The following is a 23,473-nucleotide window of genomic DNA, read 5'->3' as shown; positions in this document are numbered from 1 at the left end:
ATTCACATCACTGCCATCACACAACATTAACTCGTTCAATAGAAACACTGCTTCTTGATATATAATCCAACTTTAATACCCAAACAAAGGTTGCAAAGGGAGTATACACGACTTTTACATGGAATGGTTTGAATCAATTAATTCAATCATGAACAATTAACTGTTGTGTCAACCCAACTTAGAATTCAATGAAAAATTATGTACGTAACTAACTGACAAAAACAATCCTGTCTTGACAACTGACAGTTATTTAACTTGTCATGGTAACTAGATTTCTATGATAGGCTTACTTTTTAATAATAATAATAACAAATGAAAAGGGGGCTGAACCTATGTTTGGGCATATTTCTGTCTGTTAAGCATTACCTCATGCTACTCTCAACTGCAAATTCATGGTTAGGTGGCATTTAGGTTAAACAAACATTTAAATCTTTCACTAAATCAGTCTTCACTGTTGAAGCTATGAGTGAGATGTTAACAGGCAGAAACAAAATGCTCACAGTACAGTACTCACATCTTGCTTCAAAGCACATGTTTATTTAAAAGCCCACCATAAAAACATAAATCACTGTTCACAACATACCTACGCATCCAAAATAATAATGGTAAATTGACTGACAAGGAACAGCTTATGAAATGACAAAACTCATGGCTTTTCTCTTATGCAGCTACTTTCGCCAGTTTTTCATAGGTGGGAATTTACAAGGCAGTGGCTACATGTCAAAGGTGGCGAGATGTTCAGTTCCCCTAAGTACAGTCTTGACCCCAGCATGTTAGGACTTCATTTTTCCTCTGATGGAATTCAAACCAAAGGTCTTTACTTTTTATAGATACGTATGAGCCCAAAGACTAAGCTAAAGTGAACTAATAAGTGGGTGATATACTGAAACATGCAGGGGATCAAATTTATTACACTTCTAATGCCAACATTGAGTCTATAGTGATGTGAGATACATATAAATGGCTCAATAACAAAATATTCATTCTAAAAGTTTTTAATACATACAGTATAACAGACAAGATAAATCTAAGTCTATACAGGTAAACAGCTAAGAGTAAACACAAATTTATATCTCAAGCTCCAAACATGCAAAATGCAAATAATATACAGTGAAAAAAATAACTGTTGGACATCCATGCCACCACAAAAGAATGTCAAGCCTGATACTTACCATAGTTGCCAGAGCCATAACCGTAATCATTGTACCCCCCATAGCCGCCATAACCATAGTCACCATAGCCACCATACCCTCCATAACCACCATAGTCATAGCCCCCTGTAACAAGAAAATTAAGCCATACATGTAGATATCACAGTACACACCCCAAATTATAAAGGGAGGGGAGAGGGTGGGGATATGATGGTTACCCCTTCAATGAGTATGTTTAACCCAATTCTGTCTGCTCAGGCAAACATTTCAATCACAAGTAAGCAACATTGTGGGTCATCCTACTGATACAGTGCAGTACATACACCATGTAGGGATCTGGTACCCTCTAGTGATATACAGCGCCTCACCAGGGAACTTCCCAGAGTGAGTAGCAAAGAAATAAAAAGGTTTAGTTCCCAGGTGGACTCCACAGTTGCTCCACCTGGGGTCCACATCACCACAACATGCAGGCTCCCTGTTAGCATTATGATGTACTTTTCATTAACTAAGGATACATTAATTTGGTGGCACTGATGTAACTGGGATCTACTGACCAGTTATACAAATGTTACTCAGTTTCCTCCTCACTGGCCTACAGTTCCCTGGGTTTCATGTCCAGAAGAACCAGGGGTTACAATTACAACTACTACCCCTTATATCCAGTTGATGACCTTTTTAGTTCATTCTTACTCCTACCTGACAATTTCATTTAACCCCCTGGCTGCTCAGAGGCTCTGAGGTGGACCTATCGATAGCCTGCTATAGACCTCTTAGAAGGCGCCCTTTGATTTCAAATTTTGTGCCTTTGATTTCGGCGGGAGTGCAGTACATATCAGCCCTCCCAAGCACAGAGTTGCCACACAGTGGTTTTCTGAGTCACCCAGCATCACCAGGCCAGTGGTGAGCACATGGGGCGAGTGGTGAGGCAGGCACGGACTCGAGTGACCCCCCAAAATGACCAAATACGACCGCTCTTCAACCTGTTCCCACGACGTCATAAAAAGCTCTACCTCTTCACAAACATGCTCACAGGTAAATAGAAAGGTGTCAACTTCTGATGCATGTGCTTTTTTTTTTTAATTTTTTGTCTCTAACTACAGTATAAACAAACGTGATTTGAAAATGACCAATTTTTGTCCAAAGTGGATGCACCAAGGTACGACATAACTCAAGAGCCCACTGCAGCGTAGGGGTTAACTGTACATCTGGTTACCACTATTTTACTACATATTCAAAGTCAGGAAGGACCTAAAGTATACAGGGGGGCCAATGAAGGCAGCACCTAATACCTCCAGTTCAAAATGTCTCCCTAAATTGAATATCTTCTGTCTTTCTTTCCTCCCTCTTCCTTCTGACTGCAGGCGACTATACACTGAGTGACAAGCCAAACGGTTTCCTGTACACCAGGAAACCATTTATTACACTGGGTGGTAACCATTTACCCAAACTAGGAAGCCTGGTGGATTAGTGGGTAATTAAGGTGCTCCACCCAGAATGAGTTTGTGTAGGTATGTATCCAAAGGGTGGTTGGGGATTACTGTTCACGTAATGCCACTCAGGGATGAGTAAGGCTGGTCAATATCATCATAAATATCAGGACCAACTGGCCTAGCACCGGGCATCTACGCTCTTGATGGGGCAAAACAGGATAGGATGATGATGATATGGCATTAATAAAAGTTATTACACCAGCAGGCCACAGGGGTTAAGAGAACTAGGGGGGAATTTGGGGATATAATAATACAGTAGTTAACCCTTCAGCCAGACACTGTAAGGTGGTAGAGCTGTCTGGTGATAAACTCTCCATATTCCCCAAAAGGAGGAAGGTAGACTGCAAGAGGGATACTAGAGCTCGCAGTCCATCGAGTTCACATTCAGATGTGCCTACGGTTGCAACTTCAACTACTATTACTGAAGTACCAACACCACCACTGCCAATAAAACTACTGCTAATATTACTGCTCCTGCTACTATTACTACTACTGTTATCCTCATTACTACCATTATTAGTCCAAAGACAAACTTTTATTCCTGCTACCCTCAGACAAATTTATTCAGCTTGAGAGACTTCAAACACGAGGGGTTACAATAGCCTTCATTTAACCACTTCAGCACAAGTAGGCTGTTCTCAAAAATCAGTTTTAAATAGTTAAAAGGAGATGGGGCCTGGCATCATGAATCCACCAAAGACCAAAAATGTTAGTACATGGTTCAAGATAACTTTCTGTTCACTGTGACTGCCTCTTCCTCTCTTCCTTCCCTCCTCTTCTGTCTTTCTTGCCTTCACTCTCTCTCTTCCTTCTGTCTACAGTTGGCTCTGCACAGAGTGACAAGCCAAATGGTCTCCTGTACACCAGGAAACCATTTACTACACCGGGTGGTAACCATATAACAAAATTATGGCACCTGTTGGCTTAGTGGGTAATTTAAGTGCTCAAATCGGATTCAGCCTGTGGAGGTTTATATCGAAAGGGTGGTTGGGGTTTCTTGCTCATGTAAATGCCATTCAGAGTAAGTGAGGCTGGTCACTCTCATCTTAAATATCAGGACCAACTTGCCTAGTCCCTGCTCCTAAACTCCTCATGGGACAGATGACTATTCTACTAATACACATTTATCCACTATCCACCATGGATAGTAGTGCAATGCAGTGTAATTCTTCTACCGGTGACTTCCTATCAAAGTTGAAAATTCATGGTAAACAGGTTAATGGAGATTTCTGCAACTCCTTCACTACAAGTGGATTCTCTTAAGTACATGATTCTTGCTGGACAAACGAATAACATGTTGAACTGACTAATACTCAAACTAACTTTCCCAGATATCTTTTAAATATTTCTGACTGCAACCTGGAAAACAAATTGAATATAAAACTGGTCTGCAACACGATCAGCTACAAAACCCATGTTCCTATTACACATCACTGTCACTTCCAAATGTAGTGAGAAAGAACATGTTTAAATGTTCATGACCACGAAATCTTTAACCCAAACAAATCATTCAACAATGTGAAAGATATCTGAATGCTGTAAACTGTATATAAACATTATCATAAGAGTGTTAAACATAAAATATACAGGCATAAATCATAAGCCAACATGTAAAAATGAATGGCAATGTTTAAGTGTATGCGGCAAGTTTGCATTATTTAAATATTTCCAGTGTGGATTCTTTTCATGATCCACATGAGCCCCTGCTACCCCTCTGAGAACCCATCACAATGTGCTAAGCTTAGTCATAACAGTGGCAGGTAAAACAGGGTACATATAAAACACATTCCAGTAACAGTGGTTAAACCACTGAAACACAGTACACTCATGTTATCAAGCAGGATGGAACCTGATACCTGAAATGATCAATATAGCTTGTGATAAGAGATTAAGCTATTTTACAGAATGTACATTAACAATACCATATAATACTTAGAAGGAAATTGTGTGTGTGTGTGTGTGTGTGTGTGTGTGTGTATATATATATATAAATATATATATATATATATATATATATATATATATGCAGAAACTTCACTTCACCGTGAAGATATGTATGCAAACTAACCTTCCTCCTCCCCTCCCCCTTCCCCCTCCCTCCCACTCCCCTTTCCTCCCCTCCTAATCCCTTCTCCTGTCACATGCATTTTTAGATTCAGGTCATCCTTTGTTGTGTTCCACTCCCTGCTGCAGGTGACCATAAGTTAAGCTGCAGGTAAAAACTCAGGTCATCCATTGTTCTGTGTGCCACTACCTGCTGCAGGTGTGCATAAAAGACCACTACCCTTTACGTTTCTGTCTCACTCTGTCTGAAGATGTAATATACGAAAGTACTCAATGTCGCTCCTTTCATTTCCCCTGTGGTTAGTTTGCATGCATATATATATATATATATATATATATATATAGTACCAGTACATTTTTTTCTTTAGAAAGTTTATAAATGCCTCTTGTCTGTGGGGTGGGGCAGAATTTCTGCATACATGACATACAGATATTACAGTCTGTATCAATAAACACTTTGTACCCTCCTTTCTTTGTTCACAAATTCTGTTCACAACCAGATGCCATAATCCCACAGGGGGTGGCCATTAATAACTTTCACACTGTTCCTTCCTTCATGCAACCCTCCCTCCACCATGTATCACTCTAACACATACACCTCTTCACTCCATCCTCAATCTCCCTCTCTCTTTACCCTACAACTCACCCTCCATACAGCAGAACCATCTCAGGATACCATAACTTTTTCCAGGAGACTCAACAACAACAAAATATCAACATGGTATTTCTACACAACCAGCAGATACAAGTCCACAGTTTACACCTTGCTTATACCTCACAACAATCCTAATTTTTTCATCATCGTCATCATCATCTGGACCTCCTTTCCCACCCTACGGCAAGGTGAGAAGTAGCAACGTCCTGACACCCTAAGTTCGCCTAATTCAATGGGCCACGCTTCCATTCACTCATCACTCAAGCCCATGGAGTCTTGGATCCATCAGGAAAAAAAAAAAAAAAAAATGCTTCACATATACCTATCTGAATTTTGTGCAGAGAAACGCATAGCCAGGGATTTGGCACCCATTTTTAATGTGACAGGCTAATGTTTTCATAGTCCATTAACACTGCCCGTTTCACCAAAGAAATGGTCCATACTATTAGAGAGACCAAGTTCATCTTATATTCTGATACAACTATGGTCACAGGAAAATCTGCCTTCTACTGAAACTAAATCCCTGAACAACACTAAACATGTGTACAGACCTGAGCACACCATAATGGTGAATGGAGTACAGATAATACTCGCAAAATGCTAGACAATTAAATCCACTGTCAGATCCCCCCATCCCAGTGAAATCATAAACCTAAAAAAGATCCAGTACCACAAGACGACTCAAAAATAATTTGTAAAACTACAACATCACACGCTATTTACCAGATCAACTGTACTTTATATAAGCAATTTTTCAAAACAGCCCTTATGGATACCACCCATTTTAGGATTTTTTGCTTGTTACTGCAGACAGCAAGTAAGCCGCTGGTATTGTTTTAGGCTCTATTCTTATTTTGCGTAACTGTTGAACCCAAGTATATCAACACTGCATCCATATTTCCCATTTTCTTATTACACCTACCTTTGTCATCTCCTTTCTTTGTGTCTGTTTCTGGTGGTTCCTTATCTTCATTCTTTAGTTTTTCTGATGGTTCTTCATCTTCACTGTTTAGTTCTGCAGGTTTCTCCTCCTTCCCACTTTTATCATTACTTTCCACCAGTAAACCTTTAGCTTTCATTCTCTTTTCACGCTCTTCTTCAACATGCCTTTTCTTTTCATAAACTAGTTTCCTTGCATGCTTTCTGGCCACAACATATGCATTTCTCTTCGCTTCATTTTCTCTGTCCTCCCTCCATGCCCGAAACTTGTTTCTTTTTTCCTTCAAAGCCGCCTTTACTTCCATATCCCACCATGCCGTTCGCTTCTTACCACTGGGATTCTTCTTCACCGGACCACTGGCACCCTTACCCAAGCGCCATTCACCTCCGCTTCCACCTCCATTCGCAGCTGTATTCACATGCCCAAAGTCCTCTGACATCATCTCTTTTGCAAGCCACTGATCAAAATCATCATGTATCACATGCCTCATCAAGCCACACTTCTCAGCTAGTACTCTCTTCTTCTTAGCCAGATCAATAAAATACTGCCTGCTTTCAAAATAGTCCCATCGTTTTCCTTCATCCTGGTAATCACACATCCAAATCTTCCACTTTCTTCTCTTGTCTTTCAGTGCCTGCACTACTTCCTCATCACGCCATGGTGCTGATTTTGGTGCCTTCTTCTCAACATCAGTCCCATCACAAGCATTTGTAACTGCACTGCCTTCTTCAGCACTAGTTCCAGCAATAGCAGTTGCATCTGAACCTGTACTCTCTGTACCTGTATTTGCATTCACCACAGCTTCAGAGCTCACTTGCTCTACTTCACTCCCTTCTTTTGTCTTGTCTTTCTGATCTTTCTTGTCTTTCTGATCTTCTAACAGTTTCACCTTGCATAATACAAGCATATGATCTGAGAGATATCCACTCAGCCCTCTCACTACTCTTGTATCATTCACAGACCTGAATGTCCTCCTGTCAACACACACATAGTCTAATATGCTTCTTTCACCCCAACCATCATCTTCATACCAAGTATGCAAGTGTACTAACTTATGTTTGAAAAATGTATTGCATATACACAGACTTCTTTCACGACACAGTTCAATCAGCCTGTGTCCATTGTCATTTTCCCCTGGCACGCCCTGATGGCCCATCACATCCTCCACAGGAACCACACCAACCTTTGCATTCATACACCCCATTACAAACACACGGAAATATTTTGGCAAACATTCAATCACTCTGTTCAACTGCTTCCAAAATCTGTCTTTGATAAAACCACTACTTTCATTGACCGGTGCTTGTGCTACTATAATTGCCACTTTCACTCTCGGAAACTTGAACTTTACACACATGCACCTGGCACTGACACACTGATAATCAGTCATTCTTTTACCCCATTCCTCATTCATCAACAAAGCAACCCCATCCTTAGGCATTTCATCCACACCAGAACCTGACCTCACACACTTCACACCATTCCAATCTTCAAGTAAACTCCCATTCAGCAGAGTTTCACATAACCCCAAAACATCCAACTGCCCATTGTAAAACACATCCACTAGGGCATCTCTCTTTTGCAAATTACACACTCCCCGAACATTCCACAATGCCACACGAGTTGCTGCAACTCTCTTTTTTGGCGCCTTTCCGGGACAGTCAGAAGAGATAGGATTCCCAGTCCACATCTCCAACTCCTCTACCGTAGAAGGTATGGGGCTGCTATCGCCATAACAGGAAGGCGGTGGGGAATCCCCATCCCATTCTGTAATACATCAAATGACCAAAACAGGTAGTCAGGATCAACACCTGCCACATCTATGAACATATTGACAATCATGGGTCAACAGATGACATATACACAGATGGGTAATATTGGCATCGTGAAATACAAAACTGCTTCAAGGCTTGGGTTGGAAGTAAAGCCACCTCAAAATTTGGCAACGAGACAGTTAAAGAATTAGATATGCGATAGGTGGTAAAGGATCCTCATGAGAAGGGTATGCCCAATTTTAGTGTGTTGAGCTCGCTAATAAAAGGAATCATTTTCTGGTCCATGCACACTTGCTCAAACTAACTCTCCTAACCAATCTTAGATGTGCTGTGTAAATATCTACCATTATTCTAGGGGGGCACTAACTCACCACAAATATTATCAAGCAACAATGACAAAGCAAGAATTAGGCTTGGGTTAAATGGCAAACTTTCAAAAACAGAAAAAAAATAATAAATCAGCAATCTATTAAAAGGAAATCTACCACAGAGAGTAAGAAAAAGTATCACACAAAAATGAAAACCCTCTCAAATTTTTCAAAAGTGTATAGCATGCATTTATCATTCATGAATTATGATAACCAAAATAAAAACTTAAGACCTACCACCATGGTGTATAATTAATTTCAATATCCAAAGTCCATGAATTACAAAATTGCCAAAACTATATTCCAGCTGCAAAAATAAAGGGTATGCATTTTTTTCCCACCCAAACTACCCCACTCTCAAAACACTTAAAAAGTAAAAACAACTATTTTACCTCCACAAAACTGGCTGCAGATTACCACAGCTATCTTCTGAAATTCAGCTTTCCCATACGCAAAGTATAAATAAAGATCTCAGTACTTTTCTATTCCAGCTAATACCTGGCACTGCTCGGCTGAGTAAGCCTGTGTGTTAATACTGTATCATTTTAACCATCTCACGGTTGGGGTAATTCTTAATATCCTCCTCCAGTTGACGTACCATTGTAATAATCCGAGTCAGACATAAGACAGCGTTAGATACAAATGTACAGAAGCCCCAAATATGAATCTAGAAAAACCAAGACAAGAATATTGTGTAGTCTCAGGAATCCAGAATCAGGGGGTCTCACCATATACACTGAGAAATGCCAAAACTGAAGTAAGCTGTAAGAGTACATACCGTATCCCCCGTAGCCTCCATATCCTCCCTGATTGTAGCCTCCATATCCTCCTTGGTTCCAACCATGTCCCCATCCTCTGCCTCTGCCCCGCATGCCGCCCCGTCCCCTCATCCCACCTCGCATGCCGCCCCTCATCATGGAGTCTGGCTTGGGGGTTGCCTTTTTCACATCAACTTCATGGCCATTTATGTTTTGCTTTGGTGTTTTCAGCAGATCTGTGACGACTGCCTCCTGGTCAAACGTGATGAAACAAAAGCCCTTGCGCTGGTTCTTTTGTTTGTCGAATGGCATTTCCACCTCAATTATGTTGCCAAAGGAGCCAAAGAATTTCTTAATATCATCATCTGAGAGCTCTGGCTTTAGACCACCAACAAAGATTTTGCCATGACGCGCCTTGGCCTTCTTGGGGTCAACTTTCTTACCATTTATGACGTGGTCACCAGCCTCGATAACCTACAGAAAAAATAATATACAAATAATATTAATAAATCATACAATACCAGTTAACAATGCTTCAAGTGAGAGAAACGTACCAACAGCTCACATTTGCAATTATTTCCCATTACACCACAATGATTAAGGTGGTCACACACTGATTAACAATGTCAGTAGGTTGGTGTTCATAATGGTCATAAAATTCCAAACATTTGTACAAATCACTGGTGCTGGAAAGGGATGCCTTCAGACAGCAGCACTGGTAAAACCAGGTTGCTCTGCTGTTGTAATACAAACATCCCTCAACTCCCTTATGCCCCAAATGGAGGATAGCGAACTGCCAAAGAACAACTTCAGAATGCAGTCCACTGGGTTCACATTTCACACGAACCTGGGACTGCATCTACTAGTACAACACTTATCACTTACCTTATCAACAGCCTCGGCCACACTGAAGACTATAAACGCAAAACCTCTGGATCTGCCAGTATTGGGGTCTGTCTTGACGTTGATACTTTCAATGTCACCATATTTGCTGAAGTGCTCACGCAGTTCCTCTGAAGTTCAGAAAGTAATAAGAAATTAATCACATGTACAGCACTAGAAACAAATACCAGCAATCATCAAACTTTCCCTCAGAATCGTAATTACATCAAAATCCTCAGTAGCAGAACTGGAAAATATTTTCATCATGAAATTCTCACACACATGCCATAATTCAGCATCATTAAACAAAAAAATAAAAACATCCGGGTGTTCCCAACAACATGCACTGACGATGGTTATGATGATGACAATAACCAACAGTATCTATCTATCTACTGCCAGACGCCTCAATGCTGTAAGGGGTGGCCACGCACAAATCACTTCCACGTCCCCCTGTCCAACGTCACTTCACTGCTCTGCTCCCAGCTCACGCTCACCTCTCTTATATACCTCTCCACTCCATCCCTCCAACTCACTCTCAGCCTCCCCCTCCCTCCACCTCACTCACACACTCTCCTCATTAGTCTCTCGCTCTCCATATAGCCAAACCACCTCAAAGTATTTCTTCTAATGCTTTCTATCGCATCAACATTCACACCATAACACTCCACTTCCTCATTTGCCAGTCTATCTCTCCAAGTAACTCCACATGCTCTTCTCAAATAACTCATTTCCACTGCTTTCACTCTCAACTTGTGTCCTTTCAACAATGTCCAAGCTTCACTTCCGTATGTTATGGATGGTATCACAATAATGTCATGCAGAGACTTTTTTACTTACATACTCACTTCCTTGTTATTTATCACTGTTTTCAATGAACCAGCAACCTTTCTTCCCTGTTGTACCCATTCAAGCACTTCACCCTCTAAACTTCCATCCTTATTCATCACACTACCCAAGTACCCAAGTATTTAAAATTAGTCACATTTTCCATTTCCTCATCATCCAGCCTCGCTGTACATTCAGTGGCTTCATTTCTCAAAGACCATAACTTTACTTTTCCCTACATTCACCTTTGGAGTCCATTTCTTACATACACTCCCAAACTCATTCACCAAGCCTTGCAGTCCCCCTTTGTCTTCACTTAACAATAAAGTATCATCTGCAAACATCAGTACAGGAAGTTTCCAAATACTGCCCTCTCTCATTAGGGTTCCTCCACCATCCAGTGTCCTACTTTGTACCTCTTTTATAACCCCATCCATATACAGATTGAACTACTATGGAGACATGACACATTCCTGTTTCAATTCAACATTCAAACAGAAAAATGCACTCAGTTCACTATCCACAGGCACTGCAGCCCTAGCCCCCTCATACAAACGCTTCAGGGCAATCAACAGCTTCCCATTTACTCCATATATACTTTAATACTTTCCACATTCTTTGCCTATCCACCCTGTCATAGGCTTTCTCTAAATCCATGAAGGCCACATACAACTTTCCTTTCTCTAAAAACTTTTCCACTAAAGACCTAAGAATGATTATCTTGCCTACACACCCTCTTCCCTTCCTAAAACCTCACAGTTCGTCTCCAACTAATAATAATAATAATAATAATAATAACCATCATCATCATCCAGACCTCCTTTCCCATTATAATAATAATAATAATAATAATAAAAAAATAAAGTAGAACCTCAGTATAACAGACTAACTGGGCCCTAAACCATTCTGAAAAAAGCAAAATTCCAATAAAAGCGACATTCGGACTTCCCCCTCCTAACACCGATTTTTTCCAATGTATCAGACATTTGTACAGACCTCACCAATGGTTTTTAAAATGTTTTCACTACCATTACAGTACTGTACTGTATTATACATTAACTACCATAATCAAATGGCATAATATACAATACATAATAATACTGTCCTGTATCCCGATAAACATGTCTTTTATTTACCTTGTGGTGAACATAGCTGAAGTAGTCAGGCAGTCCAGACTGCTTCTGGCTTTATCAGACTTTTTCCAATATATTAAAATTTAGTCCAGTAGCTCTTCAGTTCCGATAAAAGCGAATTCCGGTCTATTAGAGTCCTTTATATCGAGGTTTTACTGTATAGAGAGAGCAAGAAGCACAAACTAGTGAAGAGGAAAAATAAGAAGGTAAATGATGATCTAGGAAGAACAATGGATGCAAATTACTATGAAAATAGGAAGTTACTCTGGAAACAGGTGCAGAAATGTAGAAGTGACAGCGGAAAGAAATGTGAGTGTGAAGGATGCAGGTAGATTAACCCATGGGGATAAAGCAAGGACAATATGGAAAGAATATTTTCAAAGTCTGATGAATGGGAATGGAGAGAGCAAAGTGACTGTTAACATGATTGGTTTTGGGGTTGTGCAGAGAAGGAATGCGTGCCCGGAAAAGCGACACTTGCAGAGGTGAAGAACGCTGTGAAGCGGCTGAAAAATGGAAGAGGAGCTGGGGTTGATTAAGTGTAGTGGAGAGAGCGGAATGAAGTGCTTGTTGGAGGTATGAAAGAAGGCATGGATGAATGAAACTGAGCCAGCAGAGTGGAAAAAGGCTGCGACTGTGCCCCTGTACAAAAAATAAAGGTGAGCGGAATGTGTGAAAGAATTATTGTGGCATAAGTGTACTGAGTGTTGTAGGGAAGGCATATGGATGAATTATTATAAAGAAAGCAAGTGAGATATCAGAAGTCCTGGTGAGTGATGAACAGGGTGGCTTTAGGAATGGCAGAGGATGTGTGGATCAAATATCTGCAGAGACAGACAGTGGAGAAGGCTTGTGAGAGAGACTGTAAGGAGTTTATGGCACTTATGGATCTAGAAAAAGCGTATGATAAACTAGACAGAGAAGGACAGTGGAAGGTTTTGCGCATGTACAGTGTAGATGGAGAGCTGCTACGTGCCATCATGAGTTTTTATGATGGTAGTGAGGCATGTGTAAGAGTAAACAGGCATCTAAGTGAATAGTTCACGATCAATGTGGGCATGCGACGAGGTTACGTAATGTTCCCATGGTTATTCAATGTATATACAGATGGGCTAATGAGAGAAGTAAAAACATGAGTAATGGACAGAGGGATGGTATTGGTAATACATGGTGAAGGATGGAATATCTCAAATTTGTTATATCCTGATGATGCAGTGCTACCTGCAAATACCAGACAAGAGCTAGACTTGTCCAGAGTTTTGTAGATGTCTGTCAGCATCGTGCCTTGTAACTAAATGTAGAAAAGAGCCAAGTGATGCTTACTTAGAGAGAAGGTTACTCCTAGTGTGATGTTACTGTGAATGGAGAGAGACTGGAATTTGTGAGAGTTCAAATACCTGGGTACAGTGATAAAAAAGGGAGGAAAATGTCCAAAAGAAGTAAAATATATAGTGACACAAGGAAGGAAGTACACCTGTAGTTGGTGCTATGATCTTGTTAAGAAACAGGCTTGAGTGTTGCAGCTGCACGAGACTTACATGAAGGAGTGTTAGTGCCAACTTTAACACACAGATGTGAGACTATGATGTGGCATGAAAATGAAAAGTCAAGAGTAACAGCAGTGCAGGTGGGACTGCTGGGGAATGTATGTGAAGTACAAAAAGTGGACAGGATATGGAATACTGTGATTCGTGAAAGATGCAGAGTGAGGAAGTCTGTGGACATCAGAATCGAAGAGAGTTTACTGAGATGGTTTGGTCTTGCGGAGAATGGATAACAGAGTGGTCAAAAAGGTATATCTGAGCAAATCTGAGGTTGCGGGAGGCGAGGTAGCCCAAGAAGAAAGTGGAGGGATATGGTGGATAAGTGTGAGAAAGAGATGTATGAAAGTTGGTAAGGCTGGGGGACTGACAAGAGACTGAGATGGCTGGATGAATTCTGTGCGGAGAAGTGCATGACCAGGGATTTGGTACCCCTTTTAACGTGACACCATTTGGTCTGGTTCTATCAAATTGGTATATGTGAAGCTACAGAATGTTTGAAATTGTTTTTTGGTCTATCTGATGGAGCCTGGATTTCGCAGGCTTGAATGATAAGCGAATGGAAGCGTAGCCCAAAGAACTGGGCAAACTTTGACTGTCTAGATGTTGCTACTTCCCACCTTTCTCTAGGGTGGAAAAGGAGGTCCAGATGAATAATAAAAAGTGTAATAAAAATAATAACAACTTACTTTCTGTTGTTTCCCAGCTGAGACCACCAACAAATAGTTTCCTGAAACAGAGAAGTTTATTAGTGAGGGTCTGGGAGATACAGGGGGCGGGAGGATGCTTTAATCGTGAAGATGTACTTTACCTTAACAGGTGGCAGCAATGCAAAACCATGAACCAACTCCATCACGAGAAATGAGCAATAAGTCTACTGCCCAGTCTTCTCTATATACATTAAATATTCTCTGAAAAGGCAATCAAACCATCTGGGCAACAGAGAACAACAAAAAAGTTAGGGGGGAAAAGTTGTTTTAAAAAATTAGGTTAACATTTTGGGCTGCTACTGTACCACACAACAGCAAGTAGAACCACTCAGGTGATCTTCTTTTTTTGTTTTGTTTGTTTGTTTTTTTTGGTAAAGCTGACCATTCTATTAAAGTAAGACCACGTGTGTTGTGTGAAGTTTGGACCATAAGGTAAATTAGATAAATACCCTGGTGTCGATGCGCCGAACTACTAGTGGGCAACATTCTTCCCGTAGGATCAGCCACCTAGGGGGATAAAGGAGGCTCGGTTAGTCTTGGGGGGAAGGGGGCGAGTTCAGAACCATCCCTATGAAGTGTGTTTACCTTCTTCATTACGTTACCTCTGGTCGTTAATTTACCTCTTTTTGCATTACGTTACCACTGTGGGGGCCATAGACACACACACAGATGCTTGCAAATATGCTTGGCCCAATTTGAAGTCTGTGTTTACGTTATTCTTTCAACTTCCCGGTAAACTTGGGCAGTTTCAAGACATTCAGAGATGCATAGAAAAGAAATTCAACAGCCAGAAACAAGGCAGTCCACCCTTGACTTCCCGGGCTTGCTATGGTACAATCCAAACTCAAAACAAAACTAGAACAGGCAAGAAAATCAAGTTGCAAATAAAATATATTCCCCAATTCCCACACAGTTTTATTCCCTAAGCTAACTACTATACTTTCCAAAGGCAAACCATATTATGTGTTTTACTATACAGTGCTACTATACTAAGGAGTCATTAGTTACGTACTCTTACATTACCTTGCAGTATTTTCATTTCTCGGGTACCGTACTCCTCTTGCAAAGCTCATTAACCCACTCTCGGGTTCAACTTAGGTGCAGTCATTCCCAGATCACTTCCTTAGTTTGCATTATAAACTTGCAAGTATTGTACAGTAATCTGGATTTCATACAAAAACACAATCATCCAGGTAAATCCTTCAAATAACTGAATCCTAACAATTTCTGGCTGCCTGACACCTCTATCAACTGGGCATTCCTAACCTTCATTTACATAACTTTCAAAGAACGTTAATGCGTAGTATACTTGGCCCCTGGTGTACGCAGGTTCCAGAATCTATTTACAGTATCCATCTGTGTGTATGCTTAATGCAAATGATAATTTGGGCAGCACAAGTAAATACTAATCTCACTTACCTAGAGCCCATTCTATAAAAAACATCAGTACTCAAGATACACAAGGCAACTGAGGCTGTTAATTATCTTTTTATGCCAGCTTTGACAATTTTTTTTTTTTAATAACATGAAAAATTACATGTTAGTAACAAACTACTTACCCTTTACAGTACAAATAAGTAGACCACAATATTTATACAGGTATGTGATCAACAGATTAGGCAATGGGAAGCACGCAATTATCTTTCACATGTCAACACTTTTCCAGCATGTAACTGACATTAACAATAAACCACAAATTTATATCAAGTAAAAGTGTAGGGGATAACATCAGGGATGCAGTACGTCATAAAGTCCGAGACTACACATAAAAGAATATCCTACAGAACTCAGAGAACCAAGACACATGTGAAAACTTCCTCTGCAAACCGCACTACTGCTTCTACGGGGCATCAAATACTGGTAGGAAGTTTCAAATTTGTCTAAGAGGCAAAGTCTTTGTGGTTAAATTCCAGGAGCCTGATCATCCCAACCATTTCCCTGCATGTTATCAATCCCTATTCAGTAAACAGCTGCCATCCTATTAACTTAAATGGAATAGAGTTGGTTCACAACTCCAAACATTCAGACACCAATAACCACCAATATCTGTGACCAAATATCAATCACTGGTAACATTATGAACAATGGTAAAAACTGAAATACCATTGCTTTGGGTAAGCTGGATCATCAACACCCCTGCCATTTAAGTACTGTACAGGTTTAAAATATAGTCCCATACTTTGTAAATGTCACTGAAAAAATACTCTTTTCTCAAACAAGTTTGTAATTCAATAGTGAAGCAACTGTACTGTATATGAATTAGGGGAGTGCAGTGGATTCTACAAACTGTACCCTTGTGCACACCAAAAGCCAAGTGTACTTTACTAAATCATTAATGCACATTACGTTGGAATGTTTTACACAAAGCTAACAAGCATCGGGGAAGGAGTACATTATTTAATGAACTACCATGACTTTAAAGCAAATCATTGACAATTTATCTAATATTAAGCTGTATTGTCAATACTGTCTTCAATCAAGTAGTTTACACAATGAACATCTACAAAACTGTACAATAATTAAGCCTCTACTGATGGGAGAAATCAACTGGTATATACTGTAGTTCATCATTGCTGTGTAGGTTGTTTTTATCCATCTTGAATGTTCTGTCTGTAATATAAAAGTTCAGGTTGTCATTACAAACCTAATAAGCTAAACCTCGTTCATTCCAATTACCAGGCAAGTAAATGTCAAGTGTGTGATTCCAAAACACCTGTGTTTATGAAGAAGCAACCCACATAACCTTAGCTCTTTCACAAGGCTGAGAGAGAGAGAGAGAGAGAGATTTCAGCCAATGTAGTTGAAGCTACACACTGTGTGGCCCTATTCATTATAATTATCATTTCTGGGGGAAGCAGCCTAGGTAAATTGATAGTGATGATATACAGATTTCTTATAATCTATCTACCTTTTGCCATATGCCTCAATCCAGTAAGGGGTGGCCACAAACAAATCACCTCATGTCACCCTGTCCCCTGCCATTTTGCGGCCATCTCCCCCCCCCCAGCCCACACCCACCTCCCTCATAGGCCTATACCTCTCCACTCCAACCTTCCGTCTCATCCTCGGCCTCCCCCTCCCTCACATACCCTCTCCTCGTAAGTCACTCACTCTCCATCCTCTCCACATGGCCAAACCACCTCAATGTATTTCTCCCAGCGCTTGCTATCATATCCACACCAGATGGTTTGGCCATGGTCATGTGGAGAAGATGGAGGAGAGAGTGATTAGATGAGTGTATGGGAGTGAGATGGAGAGGAATACAGGATGATATAGTCATGTGCCACATAGCATCCATGATACATTCTGAAAAATAGGACATTCAATGACCTGGATGTTATGTGACCACCTTAACTTGTGCACTGTATACACTCAATCCTCGAGTAACACGGACAACAAGGACTGGACAAGGACCGTGCTACTCACACCCGCATCACTAAAGCAATATGTTTACATGTACAGTATAATGGTACAATGTTTTCAGGCAACTTTCCACATCTCTCACTTTTACCCCCTCTTACCATCCTAACCCATACTAATTGAGGCCCCTAATAACATAGTGTACCATGCGCCACTGCAAGAACCGAGTTAAGTATACCATGATGTAGCCCAAACCCTCTCTGATCTGGAAAGCAACCACGAGGTACAGAAAGCAACTTTGCATTAGGGTCCAAATTCCCCTTCTGTAACATGGTTTCACTGCCCGCTTCACCTCAGTGCATCGACAAGCCTTCATGCTGGTCAAAGAATGTACCAAGTGCCTCCCAGCAACATGTTGTCTGGAGTTACCAGATACTACCATTTCTTAACGCTCACAGTCATGCATTTTTTTTATGCCATTATTAATTATTGTACCATTATTCTAACATAATGGAATATTTTAGCAAAAAATTGCATGATTTTAAGGGTAAGTTAGCCATAATGTACAGAAAATGGGAAAGGCAGAGAGCTCAGCAAGACATTGGCAACTGTGATCTGGAAATCTGTCACGACAGGACGCAGTTTTTTGTTAATCATCCGGCCTAGAACACTGCCTGGATTAACTGGCTATTTTCAGAGCTGTCTTAGTGTTTTTTCTCACTGTCTCGAGAACATGAGTGACTCTAGTAGTGAGCAAAAAGCTGCTGGTCCTCCTCATAACAGAAAAGGAACGAGGAGGCCAGAGAAGTGGGCACAAAACACTAGTAAAATGCTCAGGAACACTGGGCTTTTGCTTTTGTAAACATTTCCCATTAATATCTTTGGTTGGTTTGATTATTAAAAATGCTTACCGAGAGTACGTTTTGTCTCTCAATAACCACACTAGAGAAAAATGCAGCTATTGTTGTACCTTTCAGAATGCTACTAATTTCTCTTCTACCAAGATTAGCATGACATGAAAGTACAAACTTCAAGCTAAAAAAAAAAAAAAAAAAAAAAAAAAAAAAATCACTAGTTCCAAAGTTATGGCATTTTGAAAGTTACACAACTTTAACTGCGTTTTTCTCCGTTTTCAACATGTGGCGTTCAGTACACTATGTTATTAGAGGCCTCAATTACCTCCTACTTATACCCACTAACAGGTAAAACACTGAATAAGTTACTGTATAACTACTGTATTGTAATTAAGTTCATCAATGGTATAAGAAACTGCATTAACAAAAACAAAAGTTGGTCTGGGTACCCTTGTGTTGTTGTTTTATAGCTCCCTAGTACTCTCCTCCGACCCCAACCCCCAATGTTGTTGTCATAAAGTTCCGCGTTCCCTCATATTATGCAGCCTTTGGTAGGGATGTTACGCCATATGCTTAGATGAAAATTAATGGGTTTTGCAATTTTAGATAAAAAAAAAAACTATCATCCATGTGTCCTTGTAAGTTGGCTTTCAGTTTCACATTCTTCGTTCGATTTCACACTTCCCAACACATTTTGGATTGACTGAACATATGGCTCTTTGTTCTTTCATGCTTCACATAACACCCTATGAGCTTCTCAGTCAGCTTCAGGACACTATTGCGAACTTTCACTGTTGCCAGATTCGCATCACCAAGGTTCCCACACACGATCTTCTTTATCTTCTGTCGGTACTTCCAAATCGTTCTAATGGTGTTTTCATTCATGCCATGCTTTTTTGTCATTTACCTGCCTCTTTCCCTGTTCTAAGTCCTTTACTATCTCATACATCTGGGCATAACTTCCGCCTGCCTCTTCTCCTGCTGTAACTCCTTACTATCTCGTACTTCTGGGCATATGTGAAGATGTGCCACTATCTGGGTGGCTGGGGCTGATCATGCATCATGACTAAAAGTCAATGTCCTCACACAACAAACACACACACACACTAACTACTTGTTAGGAAACTTTTTAATGCTTTTTGGTATATTTTTTATTGCTTTTAAATTAGGGAAAAAAAAAAAAAAAAAAGGAAAGGGAAAAACATTAACACTTTTGTGGCCTTTGGACACAGATCCGCATTCAAACAAAGAAATATTCACCATAAACCAGGAATTGCGTTCAGTGTCCTGAAATTTGGTCTGATATTAGCCTGACTAAATTTCCAGTTTAGTGGTACTATTTTAATTAATTGGAAAATTCGAAAATGTGACCAAAAAAACGGTTAGGAAAAAAGTGGTACAGTATAAACATTGTGTGTCTTTCAACTTAAACTGTCATAACAATTTTACTTTATGCAATACCGCTTTTCTTTCACCTAATTCTACAAAGTCTCAGCTTTCTAACAGTATAAAAACAAATCTGCTAACCCAAATACTCTATTTCGGGGTGAAAAAAATGATCCGAAAAGAAAAAAACTCAAGTGCACAGCAGAGGAGGGAGGGAAAGTGGAGGGGGGAGAGGGGGGGACTGGAAGGTACTGCTGCTGCAGGGGTGTTGGACTGTGAAAGTGTTAAGACAGATGAACAGTATTACAGTGTATCTGTATAAGTTATACATGTACTGCAAATGGAATGGCCGGCAGTGTACTCGCTTTATTTTGGGATGCTGGCTGGCCGTCACGCACCAACACTGCTTTGCACCTGCATACACTCACTACGTCCCATTCTTCGGACGGATTTTTAAAATTTCTATTATATTCTTATGGGTCCCCGGACGTTAAAATGAATGGACGTTGTGCAATTGGATGTTAAGCAGCGCATGACTCTAGAGGGATGAAGTGAAGGAATACATGAGAGGAAGGTGAGAGTTGGAGGGAGGAGAGCTAAATGGTAAGGACAGGGCAACATGAAGGCAACCTGTTTGTGGCAAACCCATACAGGATTAAGGCATCTGGCGATAGTTTTTCAGTTAAATGTGGTCTGGGTGAGATGGGCAGAGTACAGTTACCAAACAATCTGAGTTGCTGAATAATGGAGGGTTCCATGTATGATATCAAGTTCCATTAAAAGCTTATTTTGAACATCATGATGTCAATTAAAAGACAATGATGTGCAGGTTGTAATGCAGGTCAGATCAGTATCATTTCTTAAGAAACTGCTTTTCATTGAATGGTGAATTCAGTATGTGTATTAAAAAAAAAAAAAAAAAAAAAAAAAAAAACAAAAAATCCAAAGCCTGACATTCTGATATTCTTTACAACCTAAAGTCTGACATTTGATGATATGTGTGACTCAATGTGTTTCAAACTATAATTCAGTTTCATAACCCATCAAAAATATGCACACAACGCTTGTTCCAATGAACAAGTACATCCGACTCGTTAAATCAGTTATGACAACTATGTCAACTAACAATGCCAAACCCCATAACTAACACTAAGGTACCTGCATTTACAACAGCTACACTAACCCTAAACAGAATAGACCAACCAAAGACAAAACTCAAGAAGCACACTGGTTGACTGACTGCTTTACTTCGGACGTTAAGGCTCTCAAATCATCAACCAAGGATACGCTTTACCAACCAATAAACCTGTTATGAACATGATACAACCTACTAAGTATGCACTTTTATGTCAGTCTAATAATCGTTCAAAGGATAGGTAAGAGTTCCCATCAAATAACACCTGGTGTCCAGTCTTAGGATGGCAGTGTGAAACTGCATAAGGGACTAATGTTGACTTACTTCTACAGTCAAGAAAAGCTTCCAACCACTAGAGACATATTGTCATCCAGTGCGAAAGCCTGCCTTCAACTTCAACTTCAGCCAAGGGGTGAAGTACAGTGTGAGCAGAATCTTGGTTCAGTAGATAAATAAACCGTGTGGACAAAACCAACGTAGGTACTGCTGCATTCTAAGACATTTTGCCATCTGTTACATTGTTACAACTTATATTACAGCACTGTACATTTACACATTCCAAGAGGAAATGAGTACTGATCAACCAGTTATTACATCCAGCTCAGGACACATGGATTCCCTGTAACAAATGTAGTTTCATAATAGGTTTTAGACATATGAATAAACAAGACCACTTTCACCATGCAAACACTGGCTACCAAAAATTGACAAAAAATGTGACAAATTAAAAGTAACACCCAAATACCATTTTGCACACCCTGAACAGCCAAGGATATGTGTAACATGCCTTAGCATCATTACTACCAAAAATACAAAAAGATAACTATAAATGTTGCTTCACCACCATACTTTCATCCATACAAATTTCCTCTCTAGTACACTAATTCACTTCCCCAGTACAACAACTAGTCCAATCTGCTACTACACACAACCAAGAACTGCAGTGCAGTTACTACTGTATCTTACATTATAAATTCCATTTTTTTTACTTTCCTAATTCTCTAACATTATAAAAGCAAAACAGTGAAACTGCTAATGATGTTATACTATTTGGGTCCATCAAGACTGGTGACAATTCATTAATTTGCAATTAAGCTCACCAGTGAGTACAATATTGTACAAATTTTCAGCTTAAGTACAGGGCTCTTGTTTGGCAAGCCACAGCTCGCAAATGTGAGTATTTTTTCCCATCGACGAGCAAATTTTACATGCAAGTCGCCTTTTGGCGAGAGAAAATACATCCACTTCAAAACCCAGTAAACTATAAAACAAATCTCACTTAAACGAACAAAAAAAGTACATTGTGATCAATTAAGTCTTGCCTTGTCGCCACTGCAAATGTTTAAAAACAGACTGACGAATGTTGCCGAGCGTAGTATTAGCCAGTAGTTCATTATTTTATTCTAGATAAAATGAAGTTTTTATTTTCATTGTGCAATAGAAGAAGTTTTGTTATTTAATTATTTCTTCAAGTTCTAGTTACACGTTATATACCCTGTGGCCACAATTAATAATCAACAATACACAAGCAACAAACCCCATTATATGATTCTGATGATCACAATGTGTAAATAATTAATTATACTTATTGCTCATAAAATATTTCAGCTCACAGTCAGTTTGGCTACTAAAAATTTATTTTGCTTGTAAATCTGAAACCTTAGGAGCCAAATGGCTCACAACCATCAGAAGTTAGCAAGAGCCCTGAAGTATGAAAGCACATTACAAGTAGGCCCCAAATGAAATCAATCTATTGGTTGCTAACAATATAATTTCAGCATAACATGTAAACTGTCCTCTTCTCACACTGTCACAGCAGCTAAGTCCCCAATGCATTATGTGGGATGCAAAACAACCATGGAGACTGGCCAAGCACTTTACAAAACTCCTCCATGGGAAGCGAAAGTTTATATAATACCACCTTAAACATTCCAATATAAAACTATAACAGTAGGTCCCCTATATCTGTGAATCTGAGCCCATCACTTTAAGCACAACTAATTTTTAAACAACCCTTTGGGTTGAGACTGCAAAATTGAAAAGGCTGGATGGCTAATTAATGGATGTATTGTCCATTTCACTAAATATTCTGACAAGCCTTTCATTACCTGATTTCCCCCCCCTATTTTTGGTTCATTTTTATTCAGTTTAGTGGGAATGTGGTAATACTTTAAGACTAAACTGTTCCTTGATTTCAGCACTCAAATCATGTGTAAACAATTCCATAAATAATCATAAATTGGATCCAAGAAGCAATATTCAAATTATCCTAAAATTCTGCTGGTTCTGTACTGCTATGGGTGTCAATCACTATGACATGACGTACTTTCATACAGACTTAACAACTAGTACAATACATCACTGTACATCTACAATGGAAAACGAAGACAAGGTTCAGAAACCACGCACACAGCTGTGACTGATGCACTAATACCTTCATGCA

General features: G+C 39.9%; 1 protein-coding gene and 1 non-coding gene across 3 annotated transcripts in view; both read right to left on the bottom strand.

The window, feature by feature from the left end:
• Positions 1-23,473, bottom strand: part of LOC145416670 (RNA-binding protein squid-like) — a 39,632-nt gene that overhangs the window by 1,203 nt on the left and 14,956 nt on the right. The window contains exons 2-5 of one of the 2 annotated variants that reach the window (XM_080285607.1): positions 14,275-14,315; positions 10,087-10,214; positions 9,222-9,675; positions 1,173-1,277 (exon numbers count right to left, since the gene is read on the bottom strand). In XM_080285607.1, coding sequence (XP_080141733.1) covers positions 1,173-1,277; positions 9,222-9,675; positions 10,087-10,214; positions 14,275-14,315 — 728 coding nt within the window. The remainder of the gene's footprint in view (positions 1-1,172; positions 1,278-9,221; positions 9,676-10,086; positions 10,215-14,274; positions 14,316-23,473) is intronic. The other variant, XM_080285606.1, reaches the window with a different exon arrangement.
• LOC145416813 (small nucleolar RNA SNORD38) lies at positions 10,288-10,354 on the bottom strand. Its single transcript, XR_013900338.1, has one exon. It is a non-coding gene; the product is annotated as a small nucleolar RNA SNORD38 (small nucleolar RNA).

This window comes from Coenobita brevimanus, chromosome 107 (assembly GCF_032717465.1).
Source record: "Coenobita brevimanus isolate Jiangsu-jjx chromosome 107, ASM3271746v2, whole genome shotgun sequence".
Taxonomy (NCBI): Eukaryota; Metazoa; Arthropoda; class Malacostraca; order Decapoda; family Coenobitidae; genus Coenobita; species Coenobita brevimanus.
This window is presented reverse-complemented; position numbering and strand designations above follow the sequence as displayed.